Below are 21,250 nucleotides of genomic sequence, written 5' to 3'. Positions count from 1 at the left end.
GATATTCCTACCTGAGGTACGCCACAGATGCGCTGCTATCCCTGAGGATTAATCTGGAACGCCTGGGAAAAAAATGTCTCCCTTACCACACCCTTCAAACCACTTAGCGCTTAACACTGCTGTTATGAGGCAGAAATAGGTGTAGCGGTGATGTCCTTGGAGTCTAACCACAAATGGTTCTACCACCTTCAAGTTCAAATATAACAGGAAATCTTAGTGCGTCCTTAAGTATGCTAGGTACCTAAGCATTTCCGGGACTAGAATAGGGCTACGGTATCCCCTGCCTGTCGTAAGAGGCGACTAAAAGGGGGCTTCCGGGGTTGCGGGCGGAAAGAGTGGGAGCTCAAACCGTCCAGTATGCTACCCCGGGAAGGACGGCGGTATGTGTGGTCGCATACCGTCGTAATCACCAGATGTTCACGGGAGGAGCGAACGCTCCCCTAGGGCAGAGCCCGATTCGGGCATCGCGCTTGGAGGACTCCGGTTGTGTTCCGTTGGAGATCCCGGAGTTCTCCAACAAGCGCCGAGGACGGCCACCGGGGGGGTTTTAGTGTGGTAAAAATCCCACATAACCCGACGTCGCTCCCACGTCGTCGGGTACCTTTTGAAGGTTTCCCCCTCGAAAAGGAAAAAAAAACAAAAAAGGTACCTAAGCATGCTTTTCCCAGGGACGAAGTTTGCCCCATTTATTAGGTAAATCCGCTTTGAAACTTTCAAGTAACCAGAACATAGCATCACACTGATAGTATAAGGCAATAATAGACAAACCAATGAGAATCGCAAAATAATTTTATCGCTTCTTTTTCTCCATTTATTTATTTTTAATGAAAGCGATTTACCTTTTTCTTAAGTTGACAAAAATACTGTCACCAGTTGCCTTCTAAATCCATAATAATATGTGTTTCAATATTCTAAAGAACCTACTGTAGGTAGGTACTCTCTTATTTGGAAATATTTCAGTAGGTCAAGGGATCGAAACCGACCTGTAACTGTTCCTAAGACATACTTGGCATTCTACCAAATTCCCGTATTTCCAATAATGCCTTTGGGTATAAATGTTTCTCCCAGGCTTGTTGCGTAACAAACAACGTTTCGCTGAATCTTAATATTTACCAATAATGAAAGTATTTCATAATCTAAGGTATTTTGTTTAACGAAACTTTATCGTTAAAATTAATTGAACTTTCACCACCGATATTCTTACTACTGTAGTTAGAAGGAGGTGTTTTAATTAGTCCTCGGGGATATATGTGGTTAGCTTCAAGTAAGCGAGTTTTTACTACATCTATTACATAATATAATCATCATTTAAAATACTCAGTTTTCTGTTACTAAAATTCAAATAGTAGGTACAGAGTTGTTACTCCGAAACTATGAAATATTGCGTGTTAAAATAATGTTTATTATTTATTTATCAGATTGTGGCATTGCACGAAAGGATAGAAAACGATTTTGAAAACAGTTGGTAATTGTATTAATAAATGTAATCAGTAAACTTCACTACAATACCTAATGGAGTTTGCTAATATAAATGTAAGTAGCAGTGATAGCCTAGTGGTTAAGAAATGCGGCCTCTTGATCGAGAGGTCCGAGGTTCAAATCCCAGGCATAAATTTTCAAAGTTTTGTGCGTATTAGAAGTTCATTATCACTTGCTTGAACAGTGAAGGAAAACATGGTGAGGAAACCTGCATACCTGAGAAATCTTAAAAAAAAGTTTTCAAAGGTATGGGACGTCTACCAATTCGCACTTGGCCAGCGCGGTGGACACCTAATCCTTCTCATTCTGAGAGGAGACCCGTACCCCGCAGTGGGACAATAATGGGTTGATGACGAATTTCAATTCATATATCAAATTACCAAAATAATTACAAACGTAGCGTACACGAGCGTAATTAACTCATTAGATACATATTTCGAAATGCCACTCACAAAACTATAAAAATCAAAAAGAAATCCATAAAACAGTAAACATCAAACAAACGAAGAGAAAAGAACAATAGACAAATGGGAGCTTAGCATTCATTAAGCACATTTTGCGACGCCACGACTTGTCTGTCTGAATAATGCGAACTTAGATGAGTAAAATACATAGATAGATCACTCCTTTTTTCTGTTTATGGGAGGGAGACCTTCAAAAGTTACCCTATGCCGTGGGAGCGACACCGGGTTATATGAGATTATTAACGCACTAAAACCCACCGATGGCCGTCCTCAGCGCTTGATGACTTTATGCGACCACACATACCGCCGTTCTTCCCAGGGTCGCTGACCAGGCGGACCGAGCTTCCACTCTTAACCCCGGAAGCCCCTTTTAATCGCCTCTTACGACAGGCAGGAGATATCGTTGTATTCTTGTCCCGGGGCTACAGGGACATGATAGATCACTCCTAACATGAAAGTGTAACCAGTTTTGAGAAGTGAAATTGTTTCGTAAATAAAGTTTTGCCACGTCTCCGTGCTAAAATCTCCCTAAAATGTTCGAAATACTTATTTATTTATTTCATAAATAACGTAGTATTAGTTATTTATACGTACATTTTCTCTAAAAATGTTTTTTATTTGTCAAGAATTCAAAATATAACTGACAAATCCTTTTGTGGCCTTTTGTGGCATCATCCAATTTCAAGGCGGTGAAGTATCTTTCGATTTTACGTATCTAAGAATGCGAAATGTACATTCTTGAAACATTAATACAAGGCCTAGAATCTAGAATACTTAGAGCTAAGAACACGTTTCACATTTTAGCTATTTGGGTGTAGAAGTCTTTCTTTCATGTTACTACCATCATCTTATGTAATAAATCCACCTTTTGTGCTGTTTATTGTATGGTGTTAATCATTTATGTAACTTCTTTGTGGTGTGCGGGAAGAAATATATTTTTTATCTGTATAAGTCACAGTTTATGCTAAAAAAGATCTGGTAAACTACATCTACTCGTATTTACATCTTCAACAATATCAGAGAAAACTTTGAGGCAAGCAGTATTCTTAATCGGGCAATAAACAATCTTTTATTAAATAACCCTCGTCAACAAAAAAAAAAAAAAGATACAAACTATCTAGGTGGGTGGATCCATCTTCAATAAACTCAAGAATTTATAAGTTAGACTTCGTTGAGTCGACAAAGGAACACGGCAGATTTTTCAAGAGCTCTGTGTCAAGAAATTTTAAGAATGCACTGTTTAATAGGAATGTTTTAAGTTTCCTCTTGTATTTAAGAAAACTGTTTATTTGTAATACCGTTGTTTCGTGTTCGCAATATTTCAGTATAAGCAAAACAAAAGGTATTTGTAGCTCGAAACCTCTTCCGCTTCGAAGAAAACTACACGCTCTTTGTAAAATTTCTTTTAAATTTTTCAATTTATGTACGCTTTCCTTGAAACTGCAATACCGTTTGACTTCGAAATAACGATCTAGTTGTAATACAAGAACCGTGCAAAGAGAAAATGCATCGCTCGAATAACCCCCTTTATAGATGAACATATTGTTTTACCTTTGCCTAAGCAAAAAGACGTAAAGAAGGTAAAACCGGTAAAGAAAGGAAAACAGCTGTTACGCGCTGCTATATTTTGGTTTGAAGAGTGTGGTAAGGGAGACATTCTTTTCTGAAACGTTATAACTTAGTCTTCAAGGGTAGAAAAGCAGCTCTGATCGATGTCAGGCAGTAATCTAAACCTATCTAGGTTTGATTACAGATGTCCATGGAAGGTAGTAACCTCTTACCACCAGGTGGAGTGTATGCTCGTTTCTTGCTAACTTATTTAAAAAATATCCCTCCTAAAGGGTTTAACCCATAGTTCACCATTTGTAAATAATAAGCAACTAGACAAATACTTTGAAAATAGTATCTACTTGCATTCGGTTTTTTTTTGTAATGTTCAATAACAAAATAAACCGAATCCGTCCGTCCGAACCGTCTTATATTTTTAATTTATAAGGGCATATTTCTCAGTAATGTTCTACTTTAATAGCATTCAATGTCTACAAAATGTCCCAGTCCCTAAAATTCTCATCTTATCATGATTTCTTGGGCTATTATCTTCACAAACAATAGAATATTGATATAAATGCCAATAGGCTTTTCGTACGGTATAATAAAGTAGCCCCAATAAAATTCCTTTTATTATTGATACTGAAATATTTATTAGATTTAACTTGCCGACTCGTAAATGTTTTGCATTACTGAAATTCCCTCTTAATATTAAATTAATAAAGCTTCGTAATTAATTTTTAATTACCACAGTTTATGCCCTTCGACGCGTAACAAGCTCTTTGTTAGCTTATTTCAAACAAATCTGCTTTTCCCAACTTTGCGCTTTCAACCATATTACACGGGTTGGATTTCTAAACATTGAAAACGTTCGTTTTATGGAACATTTTAAGCTAACTACTATTACAAGCTAAAACTAAGTATTAGTGGTAAGAATGCTTTGGATTTGTTTTGCACATATTGCAAGCTAATGAAATACAATACGGTTTAATAAAATGAAATACGCTTTACGTAATATTTTCTCGTGAACTATAATAGAGGAATTTAAAGGGTGGAATGAAACGTATGTTTTTGTAAATATAAAGCAGCAGACGAGCATGCAGTCAACCTGACGGTGAATAGCCACTGCCGCTCATCTGTATCCAATTTGTATTGAACAGGGTGTGTGATTGTCTGTGACGTACACATGTAGTGACCCATCTTACGAGTAGGTCTCAGCAATTATAATGCATCTAATGCAACACGTAAAATGTCGTCCTTTCTACGTCCTTTTCTATAAGGTGCTGGTTATAGATGTCCAATGACCACTTACCAACGGATGGAAAAGCATGTACTTGTTAGCTATACAATCTATTATAATAAGCTTTCAAAAATCAAAAACCATATCCAAATTAGATCAGTAGTTCTTGAGAATTTTTTGTACCTACAAGCTTACATACATAGCCGTCGAATACAGAACCTCCTTTTTTTAAGTCGGTTAAAAACGAAGTTTAAACGTGTGTTAACGTATAGAAAACTTATAGAATAATATGTCGCAGGTGGTCAACAGAGCGCGGGCCATGTTCAGCGTCGTGCGGCGGCGGCGTGCGGTCCGTGCGGCCGCGGTGCGCTCGCGGAGTGCGGTGCGCGCCACCACGCCTCGAGCCGTGTAACACACACAGGTGAGATCAATGTTGCCAGCTTGGAGTATCTCCCCATAATTTGGGAGATTAGTGGAGGAGTTATGTTTAAGTATTTAATATATTTTCTTATCTATCGTCTTTTGAGGAAATGAAATGAAAGTGCGTCCAATTTTTGAATTGATTTTAGATTATAAAGACAATGTAAAATATAAACGTTCACATCTGCATAAAACAGACTTTTATGTGTTTAAGAGGTGCATCCCCCTTCAGAATTTAAGTGTTTTTTGCTTGTACAACCTGTTAATGTACCTTTATTAACGGTTGTATTGTTTTATGGTTTTACATTTCGGATTTCAATTATGAACATATCAAAAAAGTGAGGAACACTCAATGCCGTGTTTTAAACTAATTCATAAGAATTATATAGTCCAGGAGAAAATTCATTATGTACCTAAGTATAACAGAAGATAAGATATTACGGATAACTAAGTAGTTAAGAGTTGAAAAACTCATAACATTATACGCAAATAACTCCGCAAAAGTCTGTATGGCTGATTTGTGTCTTCCATTTGCTTGATTTCCCACATGGCACACTTTCTGTAACTTGATACCCCAGAATTGATTGATTACATTTCAAATTTTGTAATACACTCATAACGTAATACTTCGTACAAATACTGCTACCCAATACTTTTGTTTTTTAACTTAGTATACAGTATGATATTTTCAAACGAAATTCAAAACTAAAATGGTTATCGAAAAATACTGAAATCATTAATGATGCCGGTATGGATGGAAATTAAAACATCATTGTAACATAAAAATCAATATACAAATAGTTTGTTATTTATGACTGCTTCTAGAATTCGATTGATATAAGTGACACTATCTGATTGTGGAATAATAGATATGGTGTGTTTTGTTTACTTGAAAATGGACTAGATTCATTCCCGGCTACGAAACTATGTAGTTTTTTTTTAACCTAATGAGGTAGTTTTAACTTTTATCTAAGTCGGCCTCGTTACTTCTTTCAGCATTTTTGCTAATTCTCATGGTAAAAAATGCCCTAATACATACCATACGCTTAAAATTGACCCTGATTTTGCCTTTGCCTTTTTTCTTATAAAGGAAAATCTTAACTTCATCTTTTTCTTGATATTTTTTAAATAAGCAAGAATTTGCGAATATTTCACCGAATCATTCATATTCAAGAATATCAATCAGTTTTTACAACTCTTGACTCAAGATCCGTTTCCTATCAATAACAGCGCAGATTTACAAATTTTAATATGCCCGAATCAGCCCGAATCAAACGACCCTCTCATTTGGAGAGGTTTCGAGTACTTTCATTCATAATATCGAACTACTTAAAACCTAGATGCTTAAATATGAAAAGCAATACTCAGAATTCAGACTGATTTAAACGAAGTAAATTATAAACTATTTTTCATTTTAGAACATCATGTATTCGTTGTAAAATTGTATAAAGCGGAATGTATGGGTACATGAATAACTTGCAATAGCAATAATAAACTCTAAAGTCCTATATTTGAATTGGACTGTTAAGGCAAAATTAAATAAATATCGATTTAATTGACTCTAAACAACACATTTTAATTCAAAGTCTATGGCAATTGGCATTCTGTAATAGTTAACAATTAAAGAAATTATACACAATAAAAATAAGGTCTGTAATAGAAAATTAAGCTGCGTAACTTCTCGGTTATTATAAATTCTTGAATGTTAAACACGTGTTTTGTCTAAAATCTCATTCATCGATACCAAAGTATCGACATAAATATCGAATGAAGAGCAAACAAGGAAAACAATCGGTCCTAAACCAATATTTGTTTTCCAACCAAATGTTTGTCTCAAAGAGAATCGATACGCGATTTATTACGTGCCTTGTAGACCGTGTATTGTTTTATCCAACATTCATGTTATATCCCATATTTGAATGGGTAAAAACCAAATGACAAAAAACAATAGTCACTTAACAATTCTGATAAATTACGTTCTAAATTGTAATTCACGAAATCGAGTCGTTCTTAATAGACTAAATTATGTTCTACGTTCTTAATATTTATTTGACAGCTTATTATATTGTGCCCAAGCATTACTAAAGAACATTGTATAATAACTTGAGAATAACTATAAAAATAAACAAAACCTAGCTGCTTAAAAATATAGCCTAGAGGTATGAGGACACTCAACTTATACGAATCCAACAAGTATATTTGTATAGACAGCCAGAATCCAATGTCGATTTACGACAATAAAAGAGAGAAAACAAAAACCGTGTTTGAATGTAGTAGTCATTGTTTTCAAATAGAAATTCTTTCATTTTCGATTTCACTTCGCCCGTCGGCGTTTAATCCATTTCAGTACAGCGTTTGTATTGTTACATGGTTCTTTCTCTTCCTACAACTAGTGTAAGCAAACTACGTGATAGCTTAGTGATTGAAACTTGTACTCTTTTGTTTTGTGCGTGTTAGATTTTTTTTTATAATATAGAAGTAGCAGACGAGCATGCAGACCACCTAATGGTAAGTGGCTACTGCCGCCCGTCTGTAATCAACCCCAGATAGGATCAGATATTCCTACCTGAGATTGGCCACAGATGCGCCGCGGAAAAATCTGTCTCCCTTACCACACCCTTCAAAACGGAACACAGCAGCGCCTAACACTGCTGTTATTAGGTAGAAATAGGTGTGGCGGTGGTGCCGCCGGAGTCGAACCACAAAGGGTTCTACCACCTAAATTAATTATCATTTGATATAACGGTGACAGAAATTATCGTGATGAACACGCCTGAGGCTTCTTGAAAACATCTTAAAAGTTGAAGAACTAATTCACACTTAGCCAAGACGGTGGACTCTGGCCTAAACTCTTTCCACTCTTAGGTCCGGTCCATGTCCAGAGGTGAGACAGTAATTTATTGATAACGACACTAAGTGAATCTTCTTCTTATGTCAACAATGTTAGAGTTAGTTATTTTTGCGCTGTAAAAGTATATTCAATAATATCGTACATCATTTCAAATTAGGTTTTTGTTGGAAACACTGACTTTTTGCCGTTTAATAATAAAATTTCTGTTCAAATTGAAGTATGTCATTTGATCGGGATTACTTAACTATAAACTTTGTAAAGTAATGGTACTTTACAAAGTTTATAGTATAGTAGTAATCTATGGAGATCAACATAACATAGGTCTATATATTGTTGTAAAGTAATTATCCAAATGGAATTATACCCATCACTTTGTGCGTAAATGTCAAAATGATGTGTTATGTTAACGTGAAATGTGAATCCTGCAATAATGAGTGTCCATTCATTATGCTAGAACTATATTAATTATCGGCTGTATAGTCAATATGTTGCAATTGGAGCATCAAACCAATCTGTCAGTGTAGTGAATGGAGCAGGTACATGTTTTGATAATGAACCTCAAATTGCGATATCCATCCAAATAAATAAAGCTAAAGTTTCAATCATGTAATTGAGGATGAGGGAGACATTACAACTGAGGTAGTGATTGAACAGCAGGTACATGTTTAGATAATGAACCACAAATTGCGATCTCTAACCAAATAAATAAAGCTAAAGTTTCAATCATGTAATTGAGGATGAGGGAGACATTACAACTGAGGTAGTGATTGAACAGCAGGTACATGTTTAGATAATGAACCACAAATTGCGATCTCTAACCAAATAAATAAAGCTAAAGTTTCAATCATATAATTGAGGATGAGGGAGACACTACAACTGAGGTAGTGATGGGACAGCAGATACATGTTTAGATAATGAACCACAAATTGCGATCTCTAACCAAATAAATAAAGCTAAAGTTTCAATCATATAATTGAGGATGAGGGAGAAACTACAACTGAGGTAGTGATGGGACAGCAGATACATGTTTAGATAATGAACCACAAATTGCGATCTCTAACCAAATAAATAAAGCTAAAGTTTCAATCATGTAATTGAGGATGAGAGAGACATTACAACTAAGTATCCGTAAATATAAATAAATTATGTGACAATGTGGTAAGGGAGACATACTTATCTGAGGCGTTACAATTTAGTCCTCAAGGGTAGCAAAACATTTTTTTTGTTTTTTTTTTATAATATAGGAGTAGCAGACGAGCATGCAGTCCACCTGATGGTAAGTGGCTACTGCCACCCATGGACATCTGTAACCAACCCCAGACAGCATTAGATATACACCTACCTGAGGTCGGCCACAGATGCGCTGTTACCCCTGAGGACTAAGCTGGAATGCCTCGGAAAAGTATGTCTCCCTTACCACACCCTTCAAAACGGAACACAGCAGCGCTTAACACTGCTGTTATTAGGCAGAAATAGGTGTGGCGGCACCATCTATGACCGGCACCATGTAGCAAGCCTGGATGACTGATTACCCTGGGGCTTACTTCTCCACGCAGTTGGTACGGGATGTAAATAAAGTTGTAGGCAAGGGATTGCTGTGGTAAGAGCGACATACTTTTCCGAGGCATTCCAGCTTAGTACTCAGGAGCAAAGACGCATTTGTGGCCGACCTCAGTTAAAAATCTAATCTTATCTGGGAAAGATCCTGTAATCTTCCCCAGATAAGATTAGATTCTTAGAAGACATCTATATGTCCATGGGCGGCAGTAGCCACTTACAATCAGGTGGACTGCATGCTCGTCTGCTAATCTTACATTACAAAAAATGCAGGCGGAGTATTCTATGATTTAAATACCCCGATATATGTAGTTGTGCCTAAAGATCCTTTCTCAACAATGGGATGGTAACAGATTGATGATAACGAGTAACCATATTAAAAATTAACTTTGGGATTTTTTATAATTTCTAACTTCAAAATTGTAAACTACTTTTTCTACGAAGTCTAGCATTTACATTATCAACAGATGGTGTTTCCAGTTGACAAAAAAAATAACACGTCTGGAATCCCCAACCGCCTGTGAAACAAAGCCAGGATTGGCATGAAAATGCAATTTTGACGACATGCAAATTTCCTGACCGCTCTTTGTGGTTATAAATCATTGTATAACGCATATGTTTGACTATAATACAAACACCCACACACTCGTACATAGAGCGAGTAATGGTTATTTACTGTTCTATAAACCTTTTCTTCAAACTGGAGCCTAATATAGAGCGGTATTCCTTAGTTAGTTTTTCACATATGTGAATGTAAATGTGAATTAGTGAGGTAGTAATTCATATAGATCTTACTTAAATCTCACTTCAGGAACTTCAGGAAGGACCTTTTACCTATTTGAATTTCGAGAAAAAAATACTTAGACGATACGGATCACATAAAATAATTGAATGAATTTGAAATTAAAACAATTATATTGAAAATCCAATTTTGAATCCTTATTAGCTTTCTCTATATATCTAAGCTAAAAGAAATAAAGTTTGATATGATCAAGAATTTAATTACCAAGTTTTCATCCTTTATTCTCGAATGAAGCTGGCACTGATCATCGAAGAACAATATTAAATTCCATAGTAAGAATATTCACTTATGTTTAGGGATGTGTATTCTTTTATATGAATATCGACTTTGAAATCGAATTGAATTTAAAATCGAAATTCCAAGCATCGACCCACAAAGATATCGAAGACTAGAGGAAGGCCTTCTTATAAATTGATTTATGACTTATTTTACTACTTCTTATATTGTATTTTAGTGAAAAAAAACTCTACCGATGCAAGAAAATGTAACGAGACGAAAAAAGTTAAAACGGGGTATTCGGGTTTCTAACGTATAACCAGTCGAATTCATTCCTTTATACCGATTAAAAAGATCGATATCTTTGATCCAAAAAATCGATTCTCTGTCAATGGATTTGTGTCTGGCATCCCTATCCACGCTGAGAATAAGACATAGACTACGTCAATATGAAATAATGTGCTGCCTGTAGAAAGGTTTTATTAGAATCGGCGATGACATTGTAGGTAAAAAGATAAAAATCGGTTCGGACATATCAAATATATTTTCCACGAAATAAATAAAGTCTCTGTATATTATGAAAATGATATTTACTTTTATATCTCATTTTGGACCATTTTATTATCATTTGTGAAATACGGTGAACATAGACATATGTTAATAACCATTGATTGTCCCTGTAGTTCCGGGACTAGAATAGGGCCACGGTATCCCCTGCCTGTCGTAGGAGGCGACTAAAAGGGGGCTTCCGGGGTTGCGGGCGGCAAGAGTGGGAGCTCGAACCGTCCAGCAAGCGACCCCGGGAAGGACGGCGGTATGTGTGGTCGCATACCGTCGTAAACATTACATGGTGTGGGAGGAGCGAAAACTGCTCCCCCAGGGTAGAGCCCGATCGGGGCATCGCGCTTGGAGGGCTCCGGTTGTGTTCCGTCGGAGATCCCGGAGTTCTCCAACAAGCGTTGAGGACGGCCACCGGGGGGGGTTTTAGTGCGGTAAAAATCCCACATAACCCGGCGTCGCTCCCACGTCGTCGGGTACCTTTTGAAGGTTTCCCCCTCGAGAAAAAAAAAAAGGTTAATAACCATTGATAGTTATATTATTAAAGCCCGTTATAAGAGAAATCAAGGGAAACCATGCGTCTTTTCTATGTAATAAACCCATTAATGTCCCATTACTGGACATGTGTCCATGCAGCATGAGAAGGGTTAAGACCACCTGGGTAGGTGCGAACTAGGAGATTTCACACACGTTTGAGTCCTTATTAAGCCCCAGGGATTGCTTACGATGTTTACTTACATCGTTATAGCAAATGATAATTTTAAGAGGGGGTTAAGCCGTATTATACTGCGCTGGCTAAGTGCGAATTCGCCTTAACACATCGCTGAGATCTTTTTATTAAAAGAACCTTAAGGTGTAAGCGTGTGTTATAGTATTAATACATGAAAACATTAAAAAATCAGACCTGTGTGCTGGGATTCGAACCTCGGACAGTCGATAGAGACCGAGCTTTTTATTAATATTTAAGGTAGAATTAACCCATAAATTAAAACAAAATTTAAAAAATCAAGGGCAATTTGCCTTTCGATAACAAAAGGAGCCGACCACAAAAAGATCGCTAATGAATAGGGTAAAAGAATAATAAAGTCAATGACCTGTACAAAGCAGTATCTTATCGCTGAGTTTTTTCGGGCGTGCCCCCTTTCCACCGGACCGTCACAATCCATCACGCCTCGTTAACCTATTCCCTTTAAATGCCTTGTTTAAGCCTTTTACCGGACTATATTTTGCAAGTCATACGAACCGTCGCTTATTTTTGATTGGTATTTCTCTATTTCCAAATATCGAATAGGTTGAGTTAGTTAGATGTTCAAAGTATACTGAAAGCTTAGCGGATTTGATATACGTAGTCGATGGTAGAACTCTTATGTCGACCATCTAAGGTGATTATATTGCGGTAATACCATAATTAATAAAATATTATTATTTATTGCCTTTCTTATTCAAATGAAATAGTAAACGAGTCTATAGTCGACGAACAGATCCCAATTTAAAAAATACCATAAACCCAAGCATTCATAAGTAAGGGGACACAAATAGATTAATTCTATCACCGGATTCGTATCACAAAGCTTTACCACGTATTGTAGCATTGTTCTAATTCAAAGTCTGTAGTAAGGGACCTTTACCTATAGAGACGAGCTGACATGAAGTCTATGACCAACTATAATATTATCTCCTCAATTTGTGGACGATTGTCAATGTTGAACAGCAGTGATCATTGCAACGTCAACGCCATAAGTATACAAAATAACATTCTTAACGAGAGAATTCTAACAAGGAAAATCTGAAAAAAGTAAATAACTCGGGCTTATTCTGTCTCCGTAGTTCCGACGTAGTAATAATAGGTTGTTTGTGAAGGCATCTCCGGCATACTTTATAACGGAATTCGTAACACTGTTACCTAGCTTACAAGCGAAGTTTAAAACTTATGTTCAGTGTTAAATAGAAAGAGGAGCATATTTCGAAGTAAACTAAGATGGAAATACATTATAAACTTATGGAAAATGGCAATGAAAATATTTTACCAACTTCGGAATGCATGGATAGAATGAAAATGAAAATGATGGATGGAAATGAAGCCAATCACAGTTACCCCTCCTCATCCACACTCTTACCGAAAAGTTAATCTACTCCACACTTGGAATAGGTACCTCCTCTGCTAAGATTTTATTGCTGCTGGATTAGAGCCATTTTCATGCATATACGTTTGAGAAAGTTGTTCGAACTCTTTGATGTTAATCAAACAGTAGTTTTGTGTTCTGATTTGATTAAGAGAGAAAAACTTTTTCGACACTTTCTGTATCAGTGCTTATTATTCACAACCCATAACACATAAGTACAATGTTTTTCATAACCATTTTAGTAAGTGATCATTATTTCCTTACGTTCATGATTTCGAAAAATAACACAGTGAAAATATATAGGTACCACATACAAGCATACTTGAACGAAACATACATACTTGAACGAAAAATGTTGATGTTATTGAAAGAAATAAATCATTATTGATATAATGATAATCATTATTCGATCTACAGTACATTTATGTCAATAATGAGTAGTTTTCCTGTTAAATGAGTCGCTGGGTTTTGTTTCAAAAAGATTTTGCAATAATATGTGACCTAAACAAACAGTGTTGTCTTAGAATGAGACGATTGAGTACCATGATTGAGACTATATAGTATATGCGTAGAATTGCTATTTCTCATAAATCATACACTTTTCAAAATATCATTGTGATTTCGTTACAATAGTTAGTTGCCGTTAAAGCAAGGTTACTATGTATACGAATATACATACGAATAGAAATCTCGAAGTCGAAAACTGCGCTAAGCATGACCAATGTAAATCTGAAAATGGGAGTCGGCTTTGAGAGAAGCCAGTTGCAAGGTTGGTCTATTTTGGTATTCGTCGAGCCGCTGACCCCTTAAGCTGACCTAATGGCTTTGATACCTCTAATCCAATATTCAAATTAATATATTATCGATGACTAATATCTGAGGCTTGCGTGTAAGTACATCCAATAATCGTGCAAAGAGTTGCAGAGTCAATCCTAAATAAATTAAAAGTCAATTCAAATGCTCTTTTAAAAACATGAAAAAATAATGATTTAAGATTTTTAATTACAAGTAAATTGTCAAGTATTATCTAATGGTAAAGTGTAATAACCTGGTACCCCGTTCAATATCCTCAATACACATTTTCCATCTCTCACAACAGTAGAAAATGTGTCGCTAAATACATAACTCCTTCATATTCTGTCCACAGTTGTGAGTTCTCGTGGGCGGGCGGCGAATGGGAAGAATGCAGCGCGACGTGCGGCGACGCGGGCTTACAAGAGAGACAGTTATTCTGCGTCCCCTCCAATATCAGGTTCGTAAATTGAACGATTTTTCACTGTCACTCAAGTGTTCGATCACTTTCCTGGGAACGCTTTTTATAAAATATTTTATAAATATACTTTTTATAATATAAAAATAGCAGACGAGCATGCTGTCCATCTGACGGTAAGTGACTACTGCTGTTCATGGATATCTGTAATCAACACGATAGAATTAGATATTCCTATCTGAGGTCAGCCACAGATCCGCCGCTACCGCCGAGGACTAAGCTCGAATGCCTCGGAAAAGTAAGTCTCTCTTACACCCTTCAAACCAAAACACAGCAGCGCTTAACACTGCTGTTATGAGGCAGAAATACGTGTGGCGGTGTTGACACCGGAGTCCAACCACAAAAGGGTTATGTCACCTTCAAACAGGTTTTCTGCATGTTTTCCCCCTATCATAACTTCGTTATCGTTACCCTTTAAGACACAAGATAATATTTACAGGAGAAAATTAGTTCCGTATTTCCGAAATATTTCCATAGTCATGAATGATAATGAATTAGGTAGGCTTCGTATATGTGTTATTTTAGTTCCCTACATCAAAGCCCGTCAAATACCTCGACCGTGTAAATATGGCCCGGATTTTCCACAAAGCTCTATCGGGAAGCGATCCAATATGATGTTTGACTTTATGTAAACTCGCAGATAGTGAGTACTATGTAAACTACTTTAGCCCTTTAGATACATAACTTAAACTATTATTTAGCTTATCAAACCTGACCCAGATAAAATCAGGGTATATGGTTTGATAGTGTTAGAACCTGCTATGGTTCCAGCGGCGCCACCGCCACACCTATTACTACCTAATAACAACAGTCTTAAGCGCTGCTTTTTTCTGGTTAGGGTGTGGTAAGGGCAATATACATTTCTGAGGCATTTCAGCTTAGTCCTCATGGTAGGTAGGGGCAAATCTGTGGCAGACTTTAGTTAGGATCTGACGGTTACACGATTGCCAAACTGTCACAAATTCAAACATGTGGATAGAGCATTTTTCTTGATTTGTGTAGGTTTGCAAGAGCTCGCAACATAGCTTGTGATCAAGCCAAACGTTATTACACATAAACTATGAAGAATGCCGTGAAACGCTATATTGACGTAAAGACGACGCGAGCAATTCAGCCAAGCCAAGAAGGCTCTGGAAATTTTAATTACAGTACCTACCTTCACATTAAATTAACATTAAAAATAAATAAGAGAACAGTATTATAGAGTATAGTTATGATACCTATGAGAAAATCTCTAACCTTTAGACCGTTATAACGCAGTGTCGAAGGTATATAACAGGAGAAACGTCTTAGTAGTAACGTAATAATGTATTTACTCGGCATCGAAGACATCAAAGCGTAGCTATGCACATATGTTAAAAGGGATGCAAGTTTGTGACATTATCGATACAAATATCGCTATTTATATCGCAGATCTGAAATATCGAAATACCGATAATATCGATAATTTCAACACGATATTTCGATATATCGTTGATTCAATTATATAAATAGGAGGACTTTTTATTCCGGACAAATGTCTAAAGTTATTAATTTGACAACCTTTTATTTTCGCCAACATAGTCATTATGAGTCATAGTACTAAATAAAATATAAAAAAATCGATATCGATATTTCAATATTTTATATGAAAATATCTAGACAGTTTTAATATCGACAAAACTATCGATTTATTGGGTTCGTTTTTTGATATGATAATCGTATCGACAGTGATTTCAATTTCGATAGAACTATCGATATTTTATATTCGATATACCGATATATTGTGCATCCCTAATGTAAACCTTCAGGGAGAAAACTTACGGAGAACCTACAGCAGTGACTAAACCGCAATCGACTGGAAAAATATCTGCTCGCTGCCAGCGCAGTGACCCATATTGTACAAATAAATGAAATTTAAAATGACGGTCGATTAACTCAAAATAAATGGTATGGGACAATAATGTGTGGTAAGAGAGACACTTCTACGAGGCGTTCACAACTTAGGAATACGTCTGTGGCCGATTTCTTGTAGTATTCGAACCCTACCTGGGATTGATTATGGATGTCCACGGGTGGCAGTCGCCACTTACCGTCAGGTGGGCTACGCGCTGTTAAAAAAATGTTAATATGATTACATACTTGAAGATACCAAAACATAAAGACAATTTTAAAGAGAAGAAACTTCAAAGTATTTGAACAAGAATCAATCAGAATAAAATCATCAATCATTTAATGTAACTATTAAAATGTAAACATTAAAGTAAAAAATGTATTAACTATTAAGGGAGTGTTATTTTTTGATATTCATCGTTATATTTACAGTATATCATCAAGAAGAGATTTAATCAGACGCAGCGTGTCTCCGGGGCTGTGTCCTTCGAAAAAGCCAGAAAAAATGCAGCCTTGCAACCGGCTGCCTTGTCCGGTATACTGGCAGGAGTTGCCTTGGACTGCGGTAAGACTTTTTGCATCTGTAAGGCTTCTTGTGAAACTGAGCGGAATAAAACATGAGTTTTCTCAGCAGTCGTAAGATACAGGTTGTAGAGTATTAAATAAGTATTTTGTTAAAGTGGGACATTGTATTTTATAAAATAAACTAGCTTTTATTTGCACTAAAAATATTTTTTGCAATAAATAAATAGATAAGGAACGCTTAAAACCGAAACCAGAAAATCTGCCTCCTATCCTAACCCTCCACCTTCCTCATCCCTCGACACCTACTCCAACCCTCCTCCCTATCACAGTATATCACAGTTTAAAAGAACCAAGGGATATCTATATACACTTCGTAATAATAAAACTGAAAGGCTGAAAACAAATTCACCCAATCAAAAATAACGGTCGGGATCAGTAACAAAAAAGGAACAGCCCAAAACCTTCGTAAAACATCCGAACGTAGAACAAGAAATGTGGCGTGAAATAGAAGGCGACATAAATCTTCAATGTAGGTCTAACATGGACTAGTGATTATATACGTTTAGAACAACGAATCTTGTCATCTGGAAAATAAGGAGAGTAATGTTGAGAAACTGCATAAGAAACCGATAGTTAAATGTCACTATAAGAATATAAAATTCTGAAGTCTGAAATGTTTCCCATCTCTTTAAAACCATATTAAAAATACAAAGATATTTTTTAAAAAGCTTTTTGCTACTTGTTTGAATTGGAAATGTATCATAAAACCGACTCTAGGGACGTTTTCTTGTCACGCGGGTTTTTACCGGGATCTAATCCACATGTGTGCAATTCGCACCCAATCGTTTCATATATACTTCTTTTATCATCTATCCATGAAACGATTGGAGGCCAGTGGTACGTATGAGGACCAGACCCACATGCGAGTACAAAGCCGCGTGACAGGAAAGAAGTCCTACCTTTAGTTACTTTGTTTTAATTTTTTAATAGCTAGTTACTGGCAGTAGTTTTGCGAAATATGTATTTACATTAAAACCCATCTAAAAGCAGTAAGTAGTAATATTAAAATGAATTTTATTACATTTTTCCAGTGTTCAGCAACATGCGGCCGGGGACTCTCCTACCGTCCTCTAGTGTGTCCTGCATCCAACGAATACCTCTGCGGTCCGAAACCTCGAGAAAGACGCCGGCGTTGCCGTCTTCGGAAATGTCCTCCCAAGGCCCCAACGTGTCCGGCCACCGACACCACGCAGTACTGCGAGCTCTTCACGCGGGACCAGCTCGAAAGGAACTGCATCTTACCACCGTTTAGGAAGTACTGCTGTAACGCCTGTAGAAGTGTAACCACACATACAGTCGGTGTTCCATAGTTCAAAACCAGTCAATGTTTGGTTCATTCATTCGTCTTATATGTTTATATTATAAACGTTGTTATGTTTATTACTAGCTATTAGACAACGTGTTTTCATTGAAATGTACGTTTATAACTATTAATAAAAAAACATGTTTTGATAGAACTATCGATGGGAACTTTAAACATTTAAGGTACCCGATTGTAATACTCGTATCATTCAGTCTGATTAACATTTCAATCAAGAAATTCCAAAAAGTTTTCAAACAAATGGTAAGCGTTGTCAATGATAAACAGTTAAAAGTTTTTTTTATAAATAAATCACTGTGACGTCGTTTTGAAATAGTTTTTCGAAAAGCACGTTCGTACTAAATCACCATGAAGCATTGTAGCACGAATACTAGGAAATTGCATATATCTAGGGATGCAACAATATATCGAAATTGTGATATTATCGAACCCAAAATATCGATATTCAAACCATAGCTGATATCCATAAAATATTGTCATATCGAAAAAAATATCGACATAAATAGAAGTGTGAAATATTTTGTATCGATAGGAATTAAGCAAAATAGGCAATAAAAACACCTACTTTTGAATTATAAATATAAAAAATATCACAGTAATTCCGATGACATTAATATAATATGTCGATATGTTATACTTAGACGTTCAATCTAAGTATCGATAATTTGACTAACTTGCGTCCCTACATTTACCTGAGCTGCGTTCCCAGTGAAGCATTTAACTATTCATTATGATCTACAATCAGGGAAATAAAACAGCTTATTCTATGTGCGATAAAATACGTAATTATTTTAGAAATGTTTTAACAAAGTAGGTTTGGTATATACGAGTAGTATAACTATTAATTATGAGTTAGAACAATGCAATGTATTATTAATGTTTTCGTACAATTTATTTAATTTACTAATAATACCAATAATTATAGGTACATGCTGTCTGATTTACATATTACCATTTTAGTCCTCAGGAGTGGCAAGGCTTTAGGTAGAACCTGTGTTCTATATGGAATTAGTTACATATCTTCATATACGGTAGTGACTACTAAGCATTGGAATATAAAAACATAGAATACACAGTTAAAAGTAACTGTAACAATTTGTATTATACAAAGCCTTTTAAATACCATTTTTATACAAAATGAACAATAAGTACATTCGTAAAATTCTAACAATAGTATTAATAAAATACTCACAGAATTGAACCCGAGGGGTCTCATTGTAACCAGTATTTCGTTATAACTGTTGTCTTTAGATATTTATGTAAGTAGGTATAAGAATAGAATTATTCCACCAGTAACAATAGGGAACGAAGTGCCATAGTATTGTACACGACTTCCACTACTAAAATAAACATGATATTCTTGTAAATGTATTTTGTTTCAATGCTTACCTTCCCTCGTATCGAGATACATAGCACCTATTCGTATTGTTTGCTTACCTAGTGTATATATTACCTATCGTACAACTATTTGCTGAAGAATATATTTTATTTACCAACCTCTTTACAGACGGACAAGTATGATTAGATATTAACAACCTTTTTAAAGTTAAGGACTTGAAAGGGTGTAAACAAAGTCGCGGGCCATGAAAAGGTCGTCGCATAGTAGGTAGTCGCAACAATACCACTTACCATCAGGTGGACTGTGGCATGCTCGTCTGCTACTTATATATTATAGAAAAAAAATGTGAGCCGTCACGGGACGCCTGGCAGATGTGAAACATCGACATTATTTTGTAAAAGTAATACGCAGAAAAGAACATATTGTGATAGGAACTAAATATGTCATAATGATAAAATAAAATATTACGATTTTGAGATTTTTGAGATTTTGGGAGAGAATCGCACAGTCGATTGCGCATGGCGACGCGTCGCCACACCGTACACACTACTGCATATAGACTGTATATATATACCATCGTATAGCGTGGCGACGGCCACGTGGCGACGGCCACGCCAGAAATCGGTTTTACGTGCGGCTATAGATGTTTCACATCAAAAAAACATTAAGGGGTTACACTCCGGGAGTGCCGGCGGAAGTGAAAACTTTCAAATCCTGACCTGAATGAAACTGACACCCATTGGCATTTTTTTTTTTCTATACTGACACCGGATGACATCTTGACTTTTGCAGTTTGCTTTGCCGTCTTACGAACTTTCGATCAGACCACGTGTCCTGACGCGAGTTTAACATTTTTCTTACCCATTATAAAAAGTGCACAACGCAGCTAAAAAAGTTTTCACTTCAAAAAACAAAAAGTAGCCTGGGTTCCAGCGGTCCTCTGAAAAGGTTGCCAACCCCTAAAATGGACCGCCCCAGGCGTGAGAATAGACAGGCTGTTATGGAGCGTAAGTCCATGTCCAGTATTACTCCTATCAACTTTTGATACCGTTCAAATACAGTGACCACTTAATATAACATGGTGTACTTACTTATAACTATGAAATATATTACTTTCTTAAGAACATTTCTCTACCCTACTCCAATTTTTCCTGCTGTATACATTTTTAAAACTTAAAACCCAATATCTCATCCCAAACAACATGAGGCAAAACCGAGATAAATTGTAAGTCTACCACAAGACGAACATACCTAGTTTATGAGTCGGAAAATGGAAGCGAAACGCCTTTCCACCCACCCTCAGTTACGTCATCAGAATCACACTATTCCTGGACATAAACTTTCCTTACAGAGTCTTGCCGAAGTCACCTACTTGGCTGAGTGTGGATACTAGTCCAGGCTATAACAACAGAGATCAATATTAAATCTATCACGTTTATATACCCTTCAATGGCTAAAGAGACCTCTTTACATCAGGTGTAAAAGTATCATGTAGTCACATGATTATTAGATAACTGTTCATTAGTACATATCTTACTGTCCCTGTAGTTCCGGGACCAGAATAGGGCTACGGTATCCCCTGCCTGTCGTAAGAGGCGACTAAAA

The 21,250-nt window shown here is 36.4% G+C and overlaps 1 protein-coding gene across 1 annotated transcript in view; it reads left to right on the top strand.

Moving 5' to 3' along the window:
- Positions 1-19,673, top strand: part of Adamts-1 (A disintegrin and metalloproteinase with thrombospondin motifs 1) — a 75,738-nt gene extending 56,065 nt beyond the window's left edge. The window contains exons 14-17 of the mRNA XM_073083291.1: positions 5,030-5,152; positions 14,406-14,510; positions 16,833-16,965; positions 18,017-19,673. Coding sequence (XP_072939392.1) covers positions 5,030-5,152; positions 14,406-14,510; positions 16,833-16,965; positions 18,017-18,295 — 640 coding nt within the window. The 3' untranslated portion in view covers positions 18,296-19,673. The remainder of the gene's footprint in view (positions 1-5,029; positions 5,153-14,405; positions 14,511-16,832; positions 16,966-18,016) is intronic.
- Positions 19,674-21,250: the final 1,577 nt, after the last annotated feature.

The sequence above is a fragment of the Epargyreus clarus genome, unplaced genomic scaffold, assembly GCF_041222505.1.
Source record: "Epargyreus clarus isolate Ecla_fem2 unplaced genomic scaffold, WU_Ecla_fem_2.2 ptg000019l, whole genome shotgun sequence".
In the NCBI taxonomy this organism is placed as follows: Eukaryota; Metazoa; Arthropoda; class Insecta; order Lepidoptera; family Hesperiidae; genus Epargyreus; species Epargyreus clarus.
This window is presented reverse-complemented; position numbering and strand designations above follow the sequence as displayed.